At 52.6% G+C, this 21,708-nt stretch overlaps 1 protein-coding gene across 1 annotated transcript; it reads left to right on the top strand.

Annotated features, from left to right (window-relative positions):
- The first annotated feature begins 463 nt into the window (after nucleotides 1-463).
- On the top strand, nucleotides 464-17,032 carry TMPRSS5 (transmembrane serine protease 5). Its single transcript, XM_068987964.1, is given in 12 exon segments — nucleotides 464-588; nucleotides 1,257-1,354; nucleotides 1,851-1,970; nucleotides 3,320-3,467; nucleotides 3,782-3,895; nucleotides 7,421-7,599; nucleotides 9,432-9,530; nucleotides 9,957-10,020; nucleotides 10,022-10,091; nucleotides 10,363-10,518; nucleotides 11,676-11,882; nucleotides 16,484-17,032. Coding segments are annotated over 12 exon segments (1,929 nt in total).
- The last annotated feature ends 4,676 nt before the right edge of the window (nucleotides 17,033-21,708 follow it).

Here is a 21,708-nt window from a genome sequence, read left to right as displayed (position 1 = left end):
TCAGACAAATGTCTGACCTTCCCTCCTCTAAGCTTTCTTACTCCTATTCCTTTGCCTCCTCAGTACCCTTTTTCTGAAACACCCAATGCCCATATATGTCATTTCAACCCTATTCATCTATGAGGGCCTGTCTCAAAGGCTGCCTCTTCCAGGGAGCCTTTCTTGATGTTCCCAATAAGAAGAAAGCTGTCCTTTTGAATCCCAGTGGTAGCTGAACAGAACTTCCCTTTTGTCGCTGAACACAACTTACTTTCAAGGACTCACACGTAGATTCTCGGGTTGGTGGTGGTGGAGGTCCACATTCATTTATCTTGAACTCCTTACAGCACCCCCATCGTGGCCTGTCCACTTGGGCTAAATGCTATTTACTGGGTGAGTGACTGCATTGTTCACTGGGGAGGGGCTCTTCTTCCTCTGAGATGGGAGGGAATGATGAAGGTGGGATCTTAGGATCTGATGAGGGATGTTGAGGGACTCAGTGGATGCCCTCCATGCTGGTGAGGGGGCGGTGAGAAGTGTAGGCTTCAGAATCAGCCCAGTCAAGGCTCGGGTGTCTGCTGGGACACTTACTGGGTGGGTGAGAGTAAGGTGAGTATGGCAAGGGGTTCCACGAGAGCTGGGAGGCTCGGGGGGCCTCTGTGGGGACACACACCGAGTCCCCAGGGTGGAAAAAGACTTGCAAGTGGCAGCGAGGGTGTGGCTGGAGTTAGAGAGTGAGGACTTGTGCTGGGTGGAGATTTTCTTCTTGGTGAGTGACAGCTGTTTCTGCAGAGCCCGACGCTGGATGGCCAAGCCCCCACAGAGGCTCAGGATGCAGAGGAGAGGCCAGAATCTGCAGAGCCAGGAGACTCACTACGGGAGCCTGAGACCCAGCAGCAACCCAGCAGGCCAGACTGGGCCACCAGGGAATGACAGGGTGGGGCAGTGAAGGGACGATCTTCCCACATCCCCCAGCTTCCTTCTCCCCAGATCGTCCTAGGTCAGACTTAAATGGCTGATGGCCAGAGGCTTTCTCACTATCCATCCTAGACTGCTTTCTCTCTGTTTCCCATTTGGGGGCTTGAGTGGGCTCTGAGGCTCCTGTGATCAGAGCTCTGACCACCCCCCACCCATCCCATGATAATGGGTCAGGGGAAGGTGGACAGGTGCAGTGGGGCAAACTCTTGCTGCAGCTTGGTGGCTGTCTGGCTGTCTGGGATGCAGTGGGCTGGTAGTCAGGGGCAGGACCCTCAGACACTCCTCTGCCCTCCCCACAGTCTCTGGGGCAGGCGCTGGTGTGTTGGGCGGCGCTGCTGGGCAGTACTGGGAGCCCTGGGGCTGCTGGCTGGTGCAGGCTTTGGCTCCTGGCTTCTAGGTCAGTACTGGGACCTTCAGTGGCTAGGGGAGGGACAAGAACGGATTCTGGGGGTGCTGGGAGAGAGGAACAGGAAGTGAGTGGGTGTCTAGGGCAGGTGCGATGACTGCCTTTTCCATCTTCTCTGACAGCAAGTGGAGACGGGATGCAGGTCCAGCTGGAGGGCCTTGGGCTCTATGCAGAGGAATGTTTTCATCCTATAGTGAGAAATGTGCTTGAGCAGGTGATCCAGGGAGGCCCTGGTCAAGCTTCACCTGGAAATCTTTCCCGTTGTGAGAGAGAGACAAACATACAGAGATGAGACAGAGGATGTGACGCCTCTCTGCGTGTTGGGAGGGACCTGCCTAAAGCAGGGTGGTAGTGAGAAGTCCCCAGAGGCTGCCTTCCCTCCCTCTGCAGCAGGTGTCTTGTTCTGCGCCTGGGCCCCCTCCTGGGGGAATCCCTTCCTTTCCCAGCCTCTTTTCTGTGACCCTCTCCTTGTCTTTGTCTTCTGAAGTGCTGTATCTGTGGCCAGCTGCCTCTCAGCCCACTCCTGGAGCCCTGCAGGATGAGATGATTTTGAACTGCTCTGAGGCCAGCAGTGAGGAAGCCTTACTCCCCTCGATTCCCAGAACAGGTGAGCCACACCCCCAAGGTGGGGAGACTGCCCTCCCCACCCCCCAGGCCCAGGGCCCCTGCACAGCGCTGGGATCCTTCCAGTTTGCTGTCATCCACCTGCATCTCCTGTGCTGTGAGGGTGAGGCCCTGGTCCAGCCTCCAGAAGCTGATCTCTGATTCAGGGCTTTCAGCACTTCCTGGGGACTGTTTTGATCCCTAGTGGGGCCACGGCTAAAAACCCAGGCTTCCAGGAGAGGTGGCAACTTGCCATCTGGACAGAGGGAGCCTGCCATGCAGGGCAAGAGGAGCCAGGTGTGTGCTGGAGGCCAGTGTGTGGTGGACACGGGTCTTGACCCAGTGGCAAAGAAGGTGTAGAGGGCTGGAAACTTCACACCACACTACCTCCCCATCCCCAACCCCCCATTTTCTCCCCTCCCCTCCAGGTAAGGGTGGAGGGTCAGAAGATACCGTGCTGCCAAAGCTAGGGTTAGAAACAGTTACAGAAATTATTTAGGATAGGCTTGCCTGCCTTTGCTAGCTGTGTGTGCCTCTGGATACATTACTTCTTTGAGCTTCCATGTCCTTCTCCATGAAGTGGAGATGAAAATATTTACTGCGCGAAGCTGTAAGCATAACAAGAGCATAAAGTAAAGGAGCTTACCACAGAGCCCGGAAAAGCAGATGCTCAATAAGTGGGCACCGTCACCAGCACTGTCACAAGATTTGAAATTGGATGCTGCTGCTGCTGCTGCTGCTAAATTGCTTCAGTCGTGTCCGACTCTGTGTGACCCCAGAGACGGCAGCCTACCAGGCTCCCCTGTCCCTGGGATTCTCCAGGCAAGAACACTGGAGTGGGTTGCCATTTCCTTCTCCAATGCATGAAAGTGAAAAGTGAAAGTGAAGTCGCTCAGTCGTGTCCCCTCTTAGCGACCTCATGGACTGCAGCCCACCAGGCTCCTCCTCCCATGGGATTTCCCAGGCAAGAATAGTGGAGTGGGGTGCCATTGCCTTCTCCAGAAATCGGATGACCTGGCTCCATCACTTGCAGATCCTGTGACCTAGGGCAGGTTGCTTCACCTTCGTGCCTTACTACCTGCTGCAGAATGGGGAGGATGTGCATTCTCACGCCATTGGGCAGCTGTGACCCTTGGTGACGGAGCACGTGTGAAAGTGTTTGGTTAAACACAAACCTAAAGGGCAGCACAGAGAGGGGTTCTTTTGTTCTCAGCATTGGCTGGCTCCCGGGGGACAGGGAGCCCGACATTGGGTAACCAGGCGATCATGAAGGTCTCTTCAGGGCCCATGGTGAGGGGTCCAGCTCCTCCATCCCGCTGCAGATGGGAAGTGGCTTTCATGCTGGGGTCTCAGTATCTTTCAGAATAAACACTTCTGAGGACTTCTTGCTGGAAGTACAGCTGAGGGCCCGGCCAGACTGGCTGCTGGTCTGCTACGAAAGCTGGAGCTCTGCCCTGGGGGCGTGGGTCTGCAGGAGCCTCGGACATCGGGCCTGGGGAAGGTGGAGGGTGGGGGGGTCGGGGAGGGGATTTGGAGACCCTGCCTGCTACCATCAGAGTACTCAGGAAATGACAAGAGGTCATTTTGGTTGTCTCCTGGTCTCTGGGCATGATGGTGCCCAAGCCTGTTTCTCTCCTTTGGGCATCTTTGCTTTTCAACAAAATATAAATCCCAGCAGAAGTCATTCATTGTCAGTCTTGCTCAGTCACTAGCCTGGTGCAGTATCTCCTGTACATTCTGTTATGCTAACCCCCCGTCTCTTGTATTGCCATTTAAAGCCAATTTCCACCCATTTTATTCCTCTTTCCTATCAAGACTCACTCACCACAAGGAAGTGAACCTGTCTGACATCAGGCTCAATAGTTCCAAGGAGTTTGCTCAGCTCTCTCCTAGACTAGAAGGCTTCCTGGAGGAGGTGTGGCAGCCGAGGTAGGGCTTCTCCGGAAGGGGTGGGCTTGGGGGTGGGACTGAGTGGTGCTCCTCACTTCCATGAACAACCCAACAAAAATCTTCCTATCATGGGAGCCTGGTGGTAAGGACACCAGAGGCATAAGATAGGACGACAGAGAGGAATATTTCATTTCATAAAAGTTCTGCCCATATACATAATTTATTTGCCCCTCACAAAAATGGCAGGATTGGGTGTTATTGTCAGAGGATTTGAAATGGTACTCTTATTCCCATTTCACAGGTGGGGAAACTGAGACTCAGTGAGGTAAAGGGCCTTGTGTAAGGTTGCAGAACTGATAATTGGCCACACCATGTCTTGAAATCAGGCTCTTGCCTCCAAACTAGTCCCCCTTACCCCTGCCACACTTTATTTGGATGATTCTGGTATCTCAGGAGAGAGATAGTGGACTGCTTGGAACCCAGAGACTCTGCAGAGAAGAGAGGGTTCTGGAACGGACCTTCCCCCGATCCTGGGGGTGGGCGTCCTCAAGCTTTCCAGCAGTCCTCTCAACCCTGCTCTGAAGCCTTCTCACCTCTGCAGCCACTGTTCCCATCTGAACCTTAGCCCCTCTGACCCAGCTCCTGCCCCCTGATGCTCCATCAGGGGAACGCAGTGCTCCTGCCTTAGATATCTGAACAGGCAAAGGGAAACAGCCGTGGACAGACTCGGCCAGGAGAGTCGGAGGGCTGTGGGTTTGGGAAACCAGTAGCAACTGAGGATCCAGGTGTTGGATGCTGGGGGCAAGAGATGAGCAAAGAGAAGAGAGCTTTGGTCCGAAAGGAGTGGAGGTTTATGCTAAGAAAGAGGAGGGGAGAGGAGGGTGGGCTGTGAGTACACAGTGCTGGGCAGAGGGCTTGGACTAAGTGGAGTCAGCTTGGGCTGGAACAGGAGGTGAAGGACCATGTCCATTCACTCACTCACCTATCCGCGCTGAGCGTACCTGGGGCTTCAGTGGGAACAACTGAATTTTTACATCCATCAGTGCTCCATTTGTAATTCTGGGCTCTGCCCACATCGACCCCCTGAATGGTCAGGCAGAGCATGCTTACTTCCTGGGAGACCTGCTATGAGGAGGGGTCTGAAGGCTTGCAGGGGTGCAGGAAGCAGACAGCTGTGGCCACTGAGCGGCCCTGTCTGCTGTCCCCCAACAACGCCCCCTCCTCCAGGCCCCGAGGGGCGTTGGGCTGGGCTGGGTCCCTGTCCAGCTCCTTGCTGGTGCTGCCTCTGGTTTGCAGGGACCGCTGTGCTTCTGGTCAGATCGTCTCTCTCAAGTGCTCTGGTGAGTCCCCTCCAGGGTCTGGGAAGGAGGCGGTGGGAGAAGGAGGTCTCCCTCATGGCCCTGGGGTGGAAGAGCCCTGGTGGGAGGCTCGCCTGCTTCTGGGGGGGATGTCTTGCCCACCCACCCACTGGGCCCTTCCTGCAGACACAGCTTTGCCGAAACAGAGCGTCGCCCCATGGATGCCTCTGTTCTGTCCCCCACCAGCTGCTGATCTGGGCAGGTGACCTCCTTGCCTTACTCCCCGCCCTAGCCTCTGACACACCCTCCCTTCTTACGGAGCATACCAAAGGGGGAGCAGCAGTTTCCAGAATCCAAGGAGGGCAAGGAACTAGGGGCCAAGTAGGAGACAGTGTGTGGAGTTCCTTTCTCCCATCTTCCCAGTCATCTAGCCATCTTCACGTGTCATCTTCAGTTCAGTTCAGTCACTCAGTCGTGTCCGACTCTTTGCGACCCCATGAATCGCAGCACGCCAGGCCTCCCTGTCCATCACCATCTCCCGGAGTTCACTCAGACTCACTTCCATCGAGTCAATGATGCCATCCAGCCATCTCATCCTCTGTTGTCCCCTTCTCCTCCTGCCCCCAACCCCTCCCAGCATCAGAGTCTTTTCCAATGAGTCAACTCTTTGCATGAGGTGGTCAAAGTACTGAAGTTTCAGCTTTAGCATCATTCCTTCCAAAGAAATCCCAGGGCTGATCTCCTTCAGAATGGACTGGTTGGATCTCCTTGCAGTCCAAGGGACTCCAACACCACAGTTCAAAAGCATCAATTCTTCGGTGCTCAGCCTTCTTCACAGTCCAACTCTCACATCCATACATGACTACTGGAAAAACCATAGCCTTGACTAGACGGACCTTAGTCAGCATAGTAATGTCTCTGCTTTTGAATATACTATCTAGGTTGGTTATAACTTTTCTTCCAAGGAGTAAGGGTCTTTTAATTTCATGGCTGTAATCACCATCTGCAGTGATTTTGGAGCCCCCAAAAATAAAGTCTGACACTGTTTCTACTGTTTCCCCATCTATTTCCCATGAAGTGATGGAACCGGATGCCATGATCTTCGTTTTCTGAATGTTGAGCTTTAAGCCAACTTTTTCACTCTCCTCTTTCACTTTCATCAAGAGGCTTTTTAGCTCCTCTTCACTTTCTGCCATAAGGGTGGTGTCATCTGCATATCTGAGGTTATTGATATTTCTCCCGGCAATCTTGATTCCAGCTTGTGTTTCTTCCAGTCCAGTGTTTCTCATGATGTACTTTGCATATAAGTTAAATAAGCAGAGTGACAATATACAGCCTTGATGTACTCCTTTTCCTATTTGGAACCAGTCTGTTGTTCCATGTCCAGTTCTAACTGTTGCTTCCTGACCTGCATACAGATTTCTCAAGAGGCAGGTCAGGTGGTCTGGTATTCCCATCTCTTTCAGAATTTTCCACAGTTGATTGTGATCCACACAGTCAAAGGCTTTGGCATAGTCAATAAAGCAGAAATAGATGTTTTTCTGGAACTCTCTTGCTTTTTCCATGATCCAGTGGATTTTGGCAATTTGATCTCTGGTTCCTGTGCCTTTTCTAAAACCAGCTGGAACATCAGGAAGTTCATGGTTCACGTATTGCTGAAGCCTGTCTTGGAGAATTTTGAGCATTACTTTACTAGCATGTGAGATGAGTGCAATTGTGCGGTAGTTTGAGCATTGTCTTTCTTTGGAATTCGAATGAAAACTGACCTTTTCCAGTCCTGTGGCCACTGCTGAGTTTTCCAAACTTGCTGGCATATTGAGTTCAGCACTTTCACAGCATCATCTTTCAGGATTTGAAACAGCTCAACTGGAATTCCATCACCTCCACTAGCTTTGTTCATAGTGATGCTTTCTAAGGCCCACTTGACTTCACATTCCAGGATGTCTGGCTCTAGATTAGTGATCACTTCCTTATCTGTTGCAAAACCTGGAGGGCATTATGCTGGAGGGAGGCAGTAGTGGCCGATGACCATGGCGTCTCACTTCTCAATCCATCCGGGCCTGAGCATTTATTAAGCACCTACTGCATGCCCAGTGTCTTGCCAAATGCTGGGGCAGATTTGAAAAGGCTTGGGTCCTGGGAACTTGCAGCCCGGTGATGGGGCCCCACTAACAGCCTCTCTGGTGGCTTCTTCCACCTGACACCTCACCGATGTCAGCATCTTTGCCTCTCCTTCCCCCGGGCTCAGCACGGCCTCCATGTGCAGTTTCAGGCTGTCCTGCCTGTCCAGCTGGCGGGTCCATGCAGGGCTGGTCAGCCACAGAACGGTCAGGCCACACCAGGGGGCTGTGGTGGAGCGGATCATCACCCCCCCTCTGTACAGCACCCGGAACCACGACTATGACGTGGCCCTCCTGCAGCTCCACACCCCACTACACTTCTCAGGTGAGGCTGCGGTGAGGGTGGAGGGTGGGAGCCGCGAGGGTTCCTAAGACCCCCTGTGCTGTGAACCTCACAATGGTCACTTCATTTGCGGACTGTCATGGACTCTGGCATCACGGGGACCTTGGGTTACACCAACTCTTCCACGTGCTCTTTTGGGGACAAAGGGTCTGGCCCTTATCATAGCTGGGTGGCAGGTGGAATTTGCCTCGAGGTCCCCAGAAGAGCTTCCCAGTGACTCCATCTCCAGCAGGCTGCTCCACCCAGTTCCCAGGCTGGTGCCAGGTTCCAGCTGGGTTAGGATGGATGACAGTTAACTATATAGTTACTGGGCTTCTTACGTGGCCTAGTAGTAAAGAACCCGCCTGCCAATGCAGGAGACATGAGAGACACAGGTTTGATCCCTGGGTCAGGAAGATCCCCGGGAGGAGGGAATGGCTACCCACTCCAGTATTCCTGCCTGGAGAATCCCATGGACAGAGGAGCCTAGCAGGCTACAGTCCATAGGGTTGCAGAGTCAGACATGACTGAAGCAACTTAGCACACAACACTTTAATAGGATAACAGTTAATAAGTAGCACTATGTTATGGTTAATAAGACTTACTTTACTAAATATCCTTTCACCCAACCCCCCATCCTTGTAACAACCCTTTCACCTCCCCATCCTCATGACAAGCCTGACGGGGAGCTGAGGCAGGTGTGTACAGATGAGGGAAGTGACTCTCTCCCAGTTCAGGAGGCAAACAGTTCCCGGGCAGGGCGCCTCCTCCACAGTGTCTGCCCTTGAAGGCCAGCTCTCTCTTCCGCATGCATGCGCCAGGCACACACGCACACCTGTGCATGCCCTCACACACTCATGCAAGGCTCACATAAGTACACAGGCACACCTACTCCTATGCATGCTTACTCTCACACCACACACACACACACACACACACACACACACACACACACACACACACACACTCATACACACTCAGCACTCCTCCCTTCCATTGGTTCCTGTTGGGGAATCCCCAGCAACACATGTTGCTCTATACTGTTTAGAGTCTACCATACACGAGTGCTCTCTGCACTATTGTTCAACAGCTAATGCTTCTAAATTGACTTAAATAGACTTAAAGGGAAATTTGAGGTTTCCACCAGACTGGAGACCTTATGACTTAGAGTGAATATAACAACCACAAAAATGTATAGACTGGAAGCAAAACAGTGCTCAGGTCCCAGCTTGGCACTGTGCTCTGCAGAACTATTGACTCAGGCTGCTCTCTCTGTGCTTAGAAGGGGAGGATGGAAGTCCAGAGAGGCCCAGAGCGGCCCAGACAGTCTCTCTCTCCTCATTGCAGAGGGGCTGAAAGAGAAACGAAGAGGAAATACTTTCTCCCAGTGAAGTGGTGTTTATCTAATGGCAGGTCTACACGCTCTGTAAAATCAGGTTCGGGCTCACCCATAGAACGGGTCCCATAGGTTTGGAACCATGTCCCAAGAGGATCTAGACACCCTGGGGAAAATCCACACAGGGTCCTCATTAGGAGAGGTTAGGTACAAGAGCCCAGCATGAGTTTCCATCCCTCATTGGTCCCAGGTGGGAGGTATCACGTGTACCCGGTCCAGCCTAGGACGCCAGGTACACAGCAGTTTCCACACTGTCCTCTGCGTGAATGGTGACCCTCAGGTGGTACAGAGCCTGGCCCGCACAGCCACACAGGAAGCTGGAACTAGGACTGTTTGAAGAAAGGGGCGAGGAGGACTGGCCGGCCTTGGTCCTTGCGCCCAGGCTCGGGGGCAGAGGGGTGGAGCCTGAGTGGGGCCCAGGACCGCTGCCTCTCCGCACACACTGTGGGCGTCGTGTGCCTGCCGGCCAAAGAGCGGGATTTTCCGAGGGGCTCGGAGTGCTGGGTGTCTGGCTGGGGCCACACTGACCCCAGCCACAGTGAGTCAGCTCCCAGGGCCCTGGGTGCACAGGATGGGGGGTGGGGGTTGGGAGGCGAGGCATCTGTCCCCAGAAGTGAGGCACCGCGGCCTCCTCCTCCCTGGCCACAGGGCACCACGAGTCCCCTTCTCCTCTGGCATCACCCTCGGTCAGACGGGGGGCCCCAGGGTCCTTCCGGGAGAACAAACTGGTATTCCCCCCGAAACCAGGCCCTTTCTTCTCCCTCCACGCCTCCCAGGAGTGCCAGGGCCTCAGCATCAGTGTGTATGTGTGATGCATACCCCTCCCTCCAAGTCTGATGGACCCTCCTGGCCAGAGTCCTGGGCTTCCATGTCCCTGGGGTCCCTAACGCCCTCTAGTGCCTCCACCTCCCCCACCTCTGTCTGTGACCCTCCCATCTCCCATCTCCCTCCCTGCAGCCCGCAGCTCTGACGACGTGCTCCAGGACTCTGGTCCCTCTTCTCAGCACCCAGCTCTGCAACAGCTCTTGTGTACAGCGGGGCCCTGACGCCCCACATACTGTGTGCTGGCTACCTCGACGGGAGGATGGATGCCTGCTAGGTGTGGCCGAGGGCCTGGTGCGGGGCAGGGGCTTCGGGCTGGGTGCCTGGCGGATGTCTTCTCTGGTAGCAGAGGAGGAGCCCAGGCAAGTGGGCAGCGCAGTGAGGGTCAAGGAGGGGTGAGGCGAGACCGGATTCATCCTGGAAGCAGGACGGCTTGGAGTGCAGGGTGAGCGCCCAGCCTGGGGTGGGGGCGGGGAGCACGCTGGTGCCCCTCCACCAGGAGGGACTTAACTGCCCGCTTCTCTGTGTCCGGTGGCTGGATCCCTCAGGGGGACAGAGGGGGTCCCCTGGTGTGCCTGGATGAGGGCATGTGGCGCCTGGTGGCGGTGGTCAGCTGGGGACGTGGCTGCGCAGAACCCAGCCACCCCAGAGTCTACGCCAAGGTTCCCAAGTTCCTGGACTGGATTCAGGACGCGGTGGCGCAGGTGAGTGGGGGCAAGTGGAGAAGACTGGTTTATGAAAGACCCAACCCTCAAAACCGTGACCCTCTGCTGGGGGCGGGGGAAGGTTTCAGACTGCAAGGAGGAAGTGATGCTTATGACAGCTGAATCCATTCTATCAGTTTAAGCATTCAGTCGGGAAGAATCGACCCGAATTTGTAGCCCAGATTCCTAAGCTTGGTAAACTTCAGTCTCCCGGTTATAACCATCCAGTCTATCTTATATGCTGTGATATGTGAAGATTACATGAAGTAAGGCCTGCCCAGCTCCAGGCTTGGAGTGTGTGACCCAAGTGTTACGATGCATTTATTTATGACCATTACTCTTCCCTGGTCCCGCCTGCCCTCCCTGTACTAGGGAGAGAGCTCAGCATCTAGCAGTCTGGTTTCAGCAACTAATTCATTCTGTGTGGTCCTGAGCCAACCTCTCCACTTCATCCTTACAGTGGGAGAGGCAAGTGAGAGAACAAGAGCATGTGATTTGTATAAAGTCCTTTACAAATGCAGGGCGTGCATCTTTCTGCAAAGTTGGGCTCAGGGCAGGTGGTGGATAATACACTTTGTAGAGTTTATAGGACGCCTATGTATCCATCTTCTCATTCAAACCTTACAAAAACCCTAGAGAAATGGATAGGCTAGTCCTGTTTGATAGAAGTGGAAATGAAGGGGCTGAGTGGTTAAGTGATGTTTAAAAAAATTGTTCTTGGAGTAGAGTTATTTACAGAAGTGTGTTGGTTTTGAGTGTACAACAAAGTGAATCTGTTATACAGACATATATATTCACTCTTTTTAAGATTCTTTTGGACATATACACACAGCTATATATATAAAATAAGTGGTCTGTTGAAATGCTAGTTGCTTGGCTCATGGAGGGGGGAGCTACGCTGTGGATCAGCTCCTTTCTCTTTCAGCCCAGGACTCCCTTCCCCACTCCTATTGATTAGTTTTCTCCCTCTCACTACACACCAGCATGTTTCCTGGGCTCTCTGGCAGGTCCACTAGATGGAGGAGAAGCAGCCCCAGATGCAGAAGGCATGGATGGATCTCTTTTCCGTGCACAGGAGACAGCCACCACCCACCGGCCAGCCTCCAGGCCACTGTGCCTGTCTCCGTGGGCCCTGATTTCCAGTCTCTCTATCTCAGTGGAGCGCCTCAAGGACGGGAGAGAAGCTGGGACTGGGCTGGGAAGATGGGGTAGCAGAGGGCTGGGGCAGGGGAGCAGCTGGAGAGGAAGAGGCTGTCAGCGGCAGCGAGGAGCCTGCCCTCCTACACCATCCCCTCTGCGGTCCTGTGCGCATCTTTGGGAGGACGCCCAAGCCTGCCCTGGGCCTGCCTTCTTCACACTCTCAGGCCGGGGAAGTGCCTCCCCAGAGACCCAGACTGGGAAGCTCCTGGGCAAATGGGGTCAAGACTGGGTCAGCCCAGGTTCAGCCCACGGAGCCAGGATCCTCCCAACTCCCTGTCGATCTCACCTGCTTCCTGCTCTCACTTGGCTCTGGCTGGCTCTGCTGCGCTAAGGCAGGAGACCACTGTCAGAATACTCCGCTCGGCATTGGAACAGTGGGGAGGTTTTAAAATGACAGTTCTGTGAACTGGTCCAGGACTTCCGGTATTAAAGCGAAGTACGGTCTCCGTCTCCTCCTCCCATTCCCCCTTCTCTCTCTCACACGCCCACGGGAAGGTGGTAGTAGAATAATCTCCTCCCGTGCGTGTTTCCTAAAGCTCTGGAGCTCATCTCTCTAGCGCTTATTTATGTACTTCTTTACATCTGGTAGGACTTCCCTAGTAGCTTCGAAGGTAAAGAATCTGGCTCCAATGCAGGAGACCCAGGTTCGGTCCTTGGGTTGGGAAGATCTCCTGCAGAAGAGAATGGCAACCCACTCCAGTATTCTTGCCTGGAAAATTCCATGAACAGAGGAGCCTGGAGGGCTACAGTCCACGGGGTCACAAAGAGTTGGACATGACTGAGCGACTCTATTTTTTCAATCTACATGTCATGATTGGCAACAAACAATGTTACAGATATCCAAGTGCTCTGATCCTGCATGTCTGAGGGCCACTGAGACAGTGGCTCCCTCAGGGAGGGTCTGGTGGCCCACAAGACCTATCTCTCTTCAGCTCTTGTTTCAGGACTGGGTTTTCTGGCTTAGGGGGATGTCTTTCTGAGTTTCTGCCCAGCTAGCATTTTCCTGGTTAAGCTTCTCCCTGACTCTCTCCTCTCTAGCAATTAAAATGCAGTTGGCATCTTGTTTCTAAAAACTGCAATGAATTTTTTATGGTGCTTACCCAAGGAAATGCAATTAGCATTTAGCAATAACACAGCTTATTTTCATGAGTTTGTTAGCATTTTTTGAGGGGTAGTACAAATGAAGATTCAGTTCTGGAGGGTCTGCTTCCTTTGCAGGAAGTGCTTAGAAAGTAAGGGCCACAATTTACTGTGGTATTATCACCTGGGGAAGTGGTTGCTGGGAGTCTGCTGCCAAATTGCAGAAGCAACGTGGGAGGGGCCCCAGCAGGTGGAAGGTAGCCTCACCCTGTGTTCTGAGAGCCCTAACCTCCAGCCCCCATCCTGAGATCAGCGTTTACTCCTCTGCTCGAAGTCTCCATTTCAAGAGGCAATTCCAGGGCAGCCTATCTCCCTGGGCAGGCAAGAGTTACCAGCAAATCCATCAGCAATGGTCTTTTTTGTGTTTCTGTCATCCCCTATATTTGCTTATTTAGAAGGTTTTTATTTACCATAATCATTATGATCTGTTAATAATCAGTAACATTTGGATACTACTTTACAGTTTAGCAATCCTGCTCATGTGGTATCTCATTTAAATCTCATACCATCTATGTGGTGAAGATATTATTTTGCCCGTTTCACAGGTGAGAATATTAGTTCAGAAAGATTTAAGTGACTTCCCAGTACCAACCAGCTAATAAGGGCCAAAGCCAGGATGGGAACCTTGAGTCTTTTTATGCCAAATCCATTTCACTGTTTTGCACACAGATGAACGAGATGGTCCAATATTGCACAGAAGTGTAGAATAGAGGGCTGGTTTAGTCACCTGTCCATAGTAATGCATAGCTATCTACTTTTTATACGCGAGGAAATCAAAACCAGGGAAGCTGAGTGGCTCCTGCTAGAGTCCCTTCCTGAGCAATGTTCTTACAGTCAGTTCTGCATGATCTGATTCAAAATGTTACAAATGAGTATCTTCCACAGGAGGACAATAAAGAGAATGCTGGTTAGAGAATTTGCTAATAGCAATTCCCTCTTTGCCTATAGATGGCCCTGGTAGATTTCACCAGGCTACCAGTCAGATTTCACCAGGCTACCAGTCAGATCTACAGACTCAGAGGCTCTCATCTGCCCTTCCGGCACTGGCACCTGGCAATCCAGCCCTTAAAAATGAGAAGTGAATGTCCTGGGCTGGCTGCTAGAGAGCAGGGCTGGAGATGGGAGTGAGGGAGGGTGGGAAGATTCAGGACTGGAAGGGTTTTAATGAGGACCAGCTGGGGTGCCCAGCTGTGTTACGCTCTGCAGGGAATTCAGAGGTAGAGAAGTGGCTGCCTTATTGGAGCAATGAGACATTTGCAATAAATTATTAGTGGCCAGCCATGAAGCTGAGTGGCAGTAATTGCTAAGGGAGCTCCAAGAGCCTGTTGTTGACTAAGTCAGGGCAGTTCTGTGTGCAGGAAACCTGTCTCTCTCCCCAGGGATTCAGCTTCCCAACTGCCTGGGGAGAGCTTGCAGCTTCCTGAGGCTTCCCAGGAAGGGAGGCTCCTAGCTGCCAGGGCAGAGCTCTGCTCTTGTCTACTCCTTCTCTGTGCTTTGGGGGTCTGGAGGGTACTGCGGGGTGCAGGCTCTCTTCTTGTTAGACTTTCTGTAGAGTCCTGCTTCTCCTAGGAAGACTTGCCGTGAACAAGGGGGCAGCCCTGTCATTCCTTGGGAACATTTCTCAGGCTGTCTCCTGCATTTTACATTTGGACTTGTTGGATTCACCCACAATAGGAGGAAACTGGAAGTGTTATAAATGCTAAAAGCTGGTGTATCGGCTGTCAGGAGATGCTTTTCCCGAGTCTCTTCCTTGTTTCCTCTCTCCCTCCTCTGCCTTCTCCTGACCATACACTTAGGCCCCTCCTGGCTGCTCAAAAGAGAACCCACCCAAACCTGCTCCCACTCTTTCACCTCCCTCGGCATCCTGGGTCTGGATCCCTCTCCACCTCCCTCCTTAGACACACCAGAATGTGTGTTTGGGTTTGCATCACCCCAGAGCCCTGCTTCCTGCTAAACTCACTGGAGCCCAGTGTGGTTGATGGCCCTTTAAGCTGTGTCTTAAATACCTCCACCCCTAGGAAGGCTCCTTATAGTAGGTGGGGAGCCGCTTCCTACTGAGAGGTGAGGCTGGCGTTTCTTACACCTTCCAAGGCCAGGAAACGGAGACGTGGAACCATGGTAGGTTTCCAGTGCCCTGGAAGCCGCAGGGCTGAGCAGTGTAGGGAAATCTGCTGAGGGTCTTCTCCTGGGGTTGGTACTGGGATGGACCACACTGGGGACTTGAACAGAATGGAGAGAGGAGTTATGACTCCAGAAGGGGCCATCTTCCACTAATGTGATTGGAAGGCCAGGGCTTCCACAGGACTAGGCTTATCTTCTGAGCATCTTCTCTTCTGAGGAAGCTCTGGCATCTGATGGCAGATAGTCCTGTCTGCATCTCTAACCCCTTGAGAATGTGCTGTCCTGAGCTCATGACTCAGCCTCCCTGGGGTTTGGTCTCCCATCTGTCAAATAAGGGGTCTGGGCAAGGGGGTCTCCGTGGGATCTGCCTTGTCAGGCTGGCTATAACACAAACCTCTGTTGCCTCTGGAGACATCTGTCTGTCCACAGTGTCCACTTGGGACCCCCATGGAGAAGGGTCCTCTGCCTGGGACAGATCTAAAGGAACAAGCTTGCTCTGGCTTCTTAGGCTCACGCCAGGGCTGTGCTCCGACTGCCTCCTGGGTCCCTGGGAGGCTGAGGCCCCAGGAGGAAGATTTTAAAGCCATCTTTCCCCTTGTCCCACGTGCCCTGGTGAAGGGCTCAAGGGCATGTTTTCTCAGGGGCTCCCCAGCTTACTCCCCGACACGCCAGGCTCTGGGTGGGGTTCCATGGTGCCAGCTCCCTAGAGACAGTGAGGGAATTTCCTCCCTGCCCTGAAGACTGTGGACACTTTCCTTCTGCCTGCTTTTCCTTGGCATCTCCTGAGCTGCCCACAGGATGACCTGCTCTCCAGCCTTTACTCCTCCATGTGGCTCAGTAGTGAAGAAAGTTCTCGGCCTGCAGAACCATGACCAGGAAGCCTGGGTCCGAGCCATCCTCTCTCCAGTGCCGTGTGCCAGGCACACCGAGGGCAAAGTCTTTCCCACGGCCCCTCAGTTAGGGGACCCCATCTTCCCAGATTGCCCAGGACTGTCCCAGTTTTAACACTCTGTGTCTCCAGAAATCTGCAGTTTCTGGGCAAAGCAGGACAGTCACGCCAAGTCCTTCACCTCTTCTCTGTATAAATGGCAAGATCTAGTGCCCTTCAGCCTCCTCCCATCTCTCTTTGGTCTGTTTGAGCTTAAAAGAAGCCCAGGAGGAGAAGGCTTCTTGGAATTCTTGAGATCTGGACTCTTTTACAAAGACAGTGACATCAGCCGATGCTGCGCTGGCCCAGAGGCTATCGGCCAGAGAGTCCCTCTTCTGTGGGGTCTGTAGCTCAATTGACTGCCCCTCCTTTCTCTCAGTGGTCTCTCAGCTGGCACCCAGGGCAGCCACACCTCATCTGGCTTAGTGTTTGGAATAAATAGCCTGGCCCCTCCAGGCCCAGAAGCCCTGCAGTCTGGGGTAGGAGGGAAAGGTGAGGCAGAAGCAGGACTGCTCCCAGAAGCCAGGGATGCTGATGGCTGGGTTTCCCTTGGTCTCCCTGATGTCTGGTCCGCAGAGCTTGGGCCGGAGCTCTGCCTGTGACAGGAGCTGGCTGTCAAGAGAGGGGGCTGACACCCCCATCCGAGACTGTGGCTCTCTGCTCCTGGCCTGTGGCTCCCGGAGGGGCCTGGGGAGGAGCAGAGAAGAGACTGCCAGACTGCGGGAGCCCGCGGGGATTTGGCGGGGTTTGTTTTTCCTCCACGCTGTCTGCAGAGGTGAGGGCATGAATAAAAGAATGAGGAAGATTTACTGTTCCCACCGCTTGGCAGTAGCCCTGTATTTGTACAGGGGATCCGAGGCGGGAGCGGGTGGGGGTGAGGCTGGCACTCAGAGACAGCCAGAGCCTTGTCAGGCTTTCTGCCAGCACCCTGGGGTGAAGATGAAGGTGAGGCGGGGAGGGGCCTCCTTGGACCAACTCTCCAACCAGCAGGGGCCAGAGAGTCCCCTCCGCCTACTCTGCAGCCTTCCCCCTGCAGGAACCCAGGGCAGACGGCTTGCATCCTTGAGTCTCTCAGTCCGGGTGCATGTGCTGGACCTGACGGGCCTCTGCAAGTGGGGACCCTGAAAGAGAGGGCTGGGCTCGTCTGTCACACCTTGTGTCTGGGAATGGACTTTCCTCACGGCCTCGCCTGGCCTGGCCCTGGGATCCAGAACTTTCAGCTGAAAGTGGCTGTGGACAGGGTCCACTCTCACCTCTGTGTGTGTGTGTGTGTGTGTGTGTGTGTGTGTGTGTGTGAGTCGTGTCTGACTCTTTGTGACCCCATGGACTGTAGCCCACCAGGCTCCTCTGTCCATGCGATTTATATTCTCTGGGCAAGAATAGTGGAGAGGGTAGCCATCCCCTTTCCCAGGGATCTTCCCAATCCAGGGAGTGAACCTGGGTCTCCTGCCTGGCAAGCGGATTCTTTACCGTCTCAGCCACCAGGGAAGGCCTTTGCATGCATGTCCATGGCTATACAAGAGTGTCTTGATGACACTGTCCTTTCCTGGGGCCATGAAAAGATGGGTCACTTTTTGAAGCAAGTCGCTTTTAATGGGCCACTCTGGCGTTGGGAGGGAGCAGAGAGAGGAGAGTCTGAGTGACCGGGGGTGGCCCCTGGGATCCGGTATGTCTGGAGGTCTGTGTGCCTCTGTTTCTTTCTCTGAGTGTGTGTACGTGTGCATCTATGAACGTGTCTGCGTGCATCTGGGTGTGTCTGGGTGTATTTTTGGGTGTCTCTATGTGTGCGTGTGTTCTGTGGGAAACCTGGGGGGACTTGAGAGGAGAAGCGGGAAGCGGAGAAATGTGAGGAGCCTGGGGAGGCCTCGGCTGGATAAACCCCCTAACCCTGAAGAGGAAGATCTGATTCTGGGCAGTTTCCTGATGAAGGGCCCCCACCTCTTTTATTGCCCCCTCCATGGTCAGTGTCAGAGAGGACTTCTCTGGTCCAGTCTCCATGGGAGTTGAAATTCTTGCCTGTCCGTTAATCGAGGCAGAAAAAAGATACCAGAAGGGGATGGCCTCCCTGTGCACCCCCACTCCTCGGAAGTACTGAAGCAGGGCACCCCGGCCACGTTTCAGGGAACCCCACTTTCATCAGCCCGGCCCCCACGGTGGTCCCTGGGCTCCTCCTACCTGGTGGAAAAATACCCAGGGTGATTCTTCAGGATTCCCACTCATGAGGTCTCTCAGAAATTAATTGAGATAAACGTGGAGAAAAAGACTAGTGTACAAATAGCTTGTGCTCCAGAACTCTCTTACAGAATTCAATAAAAACTGAGGCGAGTCAAAGCTAATTAGGAAAAACAGACGTATAGGGCCAAGGGAAGGCAGTGGGAGAGGAACGGGGGTACGGGTCTGCATGTGCGTTGGAGAGATCTGAATTAAACCAGCCCTGGACTGAACTGTGTCATTTCCCTGTTCCCAGTGTGTTGAAGCCCTAAGCCTCTGGGTGACTGTATTTGGAGAAGGGCCTTTAGGGGGAAGTTATGACCAACCTAGATAGCATATTCAAAAGCAGAGAGATTGCTTTGCCAACTAAGGTCCATCTAGTCAAGGCTATGGTTTTTCCAGTAGTCATGTATGGATGTGAGAGTTGGATTGTGATGAAGGCTGAGTGCTGAAGAATTGGTGCTGTTGAACTGTGGTGTTGGAGAAGACTCTTGAGAGTCCCTTGGACTGCAAGGAGATCAGCCCTGGGATTTCTTTGGAAGGAATGATGCTAAAGCTGAAACTCCAGTACTTTGGCCACCTCATGTGAGGAGTTGACTCATTGGAAAAGACTCTGATGCTGGGAGGGATTGGGGGCAGGAGGAGAAGGGGACGACAGAGGATGAGATGGCTGGATGGCATCACTGACTTGATGGACGTGAGTTTGAGTGAACTCCGGGAGATGGTGATGGACAGGGAGGCCTGGCGTGCTGCGATTCATGGGGTCGCAAAGAGTCGGACGCGATTGAACTGAACTGAACTGAAGGGTGGGGCCCTGATCCCATAGGATTGGTGTCCTTAGAAGAAGAGGAGAAGACACTGGAGCTCTCTCTGCTTTTCTTATCCACATGGAGAAGAGGCCATGTGAGGATGCAGCGAGGAAGTGGCCGTCTGCCCTCCAGGAGGGGAGTTCCCACCAGAAACCCACCCAGATGATGGCATCTTGATCTTGGACTTCCAGGCTCCAGGACTGTGAGAAATAGATTTGTTCTTTGAGCCAGCCAGTCTTGGTTTTCTGTTATGGCACCCCAGCAGACTCTTGGGGAGCCCGGGTGGCTCAGCGGTAAAGAATCTGTCTGCCAATGCAGGAGACGTGAGTTTGATCTCTGGGTCAGGAAGATCCCCTGAAGAAGGGGATGGCAACCCACTCCAGTATTCTTGCCTGGAAACTCCTGGGGATGGAGGAGCCTGATGGGCTGTGGTCCATGGCGCTGCAAAGAGTTGGACACGACTGAGCAGGAGCACAGGCAGACTAGTAGAAAACCAAATCACCACGGGACACACTCACAGACCAGTTTAATCAACACCAGAGCAGCCCGGGGCGCTCCAGCCTGCCGTGCAGCCTGTGGCCCTGGCATTCCTCTTACCATGTGTGGGAAGCATTAAGAGGAGGCTGGGCGGGAGGGGAGAAGCGTGCTGGCCCCGGAGCCCTGAAGTCTGGGTCCTAATCTGTGGCTTGCTAACCAAGCCCAGCTGTCACTGGTCCTTGCTGAGTTTCTATTTTCTCCTGTAAGTAACGGGACTAATAAAATATGTCCTGTGAAACTCACAGGGCAAATGGGAATATCAGTAAAATAATGAGAATGCGCTGGAGATTGTGAAGAGCTAGGCAAATGTGAAAGGTTACCGTTCCCAACCTGTAGTGACAAACCTGCCAGAAGTCACATCTATTCAGTCAAACCCCATTTCTTGAAGATCATCTTGATACTATGTCCCCTCTAAGCCTAGAGTACCCAGAACTGAAAAAAGAAGCACTGCCTTCAAGGGGTTTGTGATCTAGTTGGAGACACTCACTAAAAACAGGTCATAATTATTATCTGCTAAACAACACAAATATGGAACATTTGGAAAGAATTTGCTATAACTACCTTACAACCTTTATAGATACATGCTTATTGCCAAGAAAGAAATGATATGGTAAATGTAGAAATTTTCCTACTATCTTAGCATGTAAGCTTTCAAGAAAACCAGTGGGGGCTAATAGTGTTTTGATTGTAACCACAGACATGTGGTTTCCATGCCAATGTATTTGTGAGAATGAAAAGCTCAAGATGAAATACTGCCTCAGAAATCACAGTATGGCTAGCTTGCCTTGGTTGAGTCATATTCTCAATAGAAAAGGTGAGCTCTCTCCCTGTCCCCAACACCCCCAATGCCCGTGCCTGGCCGTAGTGTGTGTGTGCTCCCAATGTACACATGAACACAATGGTGGGTAAAGGGGGGGGCGGTGTCTGGGTGGGGGGGTCAGATCAGGCTCTTCTTGGAATCCTGAATGCTAACCCTGGCCCATCACTTTATGTCCCTGAGTCTCAGTTTCCTTGTCTGTATGATAGGAGTAATACTGCCTTAAAAGATTTATTGTTTTATACCTGAAATGATATCAAAGGTATTATTATCTTGAAAGAGTGAGTAGCATTGTAGTCACACAGGTAGCAGTCCAGAACACAGCTCAGCATGGAAGGGCTTTCCCATGCCTGTAGGAGCCAGGCCAGCAGGGCTCTGGAGGCTGCCTGCAGTTTGCCGCCTGCCTTTAGTTCTGTGCCTGGCTTGTCTCAGCATCTCCCCTGCTGGCTTGTGACCATGCCTTCCTCTCTCTCTTCTCTCCTCTTCCCTTTCCTCTTCCCTCCCTGTCTTCCTTTTCTTCACTGTTACTGAATACCTGTTGTGTGCTGGATGTAATAAAGATAAATATCTCACTATTCCAGTAGAGCCTTTGACTGTGTGGATCAAACAAACTGTGGAAAATTCTGAAAGAAATGGGAATACCATAGCACCTGACGTGCCTCTTGAGAAACCTATATGCAGGTCAGGAAGCAACAGTTAGGACTGGACATGGAACAACAGACTGGTTCCAAATAGGAAAAGGAGTACATCAAGGCTGTATAGTGTCACCCTGCTTATTTAACTTCTATGCAGAGTACATCATGAGAAATGCTGGACTGGAAGAAACACAAGCTGGAATCAAGATTGCCAGGAGAAATATCAATAACCTCAGATATGCAGATGACACCATCCTTATGGCAGAAAGTGAAGAGGAACTAAAAAGCCTCTTGATGAAAGTGAAAGAGGAGAGTGAAAAAGTTGGCTTAGAGCTCAACATTCAGAAAACTAAGATCATGGCATCTGGTCCCATCACTATATGGGAAATGGAAGGGGAAACAGTGGAAACAGTGTCAGACTTTATTTGTTTGGGCTCCAGAATCACTGCAGATGGTAATTGCAGCCATGAAATTAAAAGACACTTACTCCTTGGAAGGAAAGTTATGACCAACCTAGATAGCATATTCAAAAGCAGAGGTCTTACTTTGCCAACAAAAGTCCGTCTAGTCAAGGCTATGGTTTTTCCTGTGGTCATGTATGGATGTGAGAGTTGGACTGTGAAGAAGGCTGAGCACCGAAGAATTGATGCTTTTGAACTGTGGTGTTGGAGAAGACTCTTGAGAGTCCCTTGGACTGCAAGAGATCCAACCAGTCCATTCTGAAGGAGATCAGCTCTGGGATTTCTTTGGAAGGAATGATGCTAAAGCTGAAACTCCAATACTTTGGCCACC

The sequence above is a fragment of the Capricornis sumatraensis genome, chromosome 16 (assembly GCF_032405125.1).
Source record: "Capricornis sumatraensis isolate serow.1 chromosome 16, serow.2, whole genome shotgun sequence".
Classification (NCBI taxonomy): Eukaryota; Metazoa; Chordata; class Mammalia; order Artiodactyla; family Bovidae; genus Capricornis; species Capricornis sumatraensis.
Note: the sequence above shows the minus strand (reverse complement) of the source record. Positions and strands in the feature narration are given on the sequence as shown.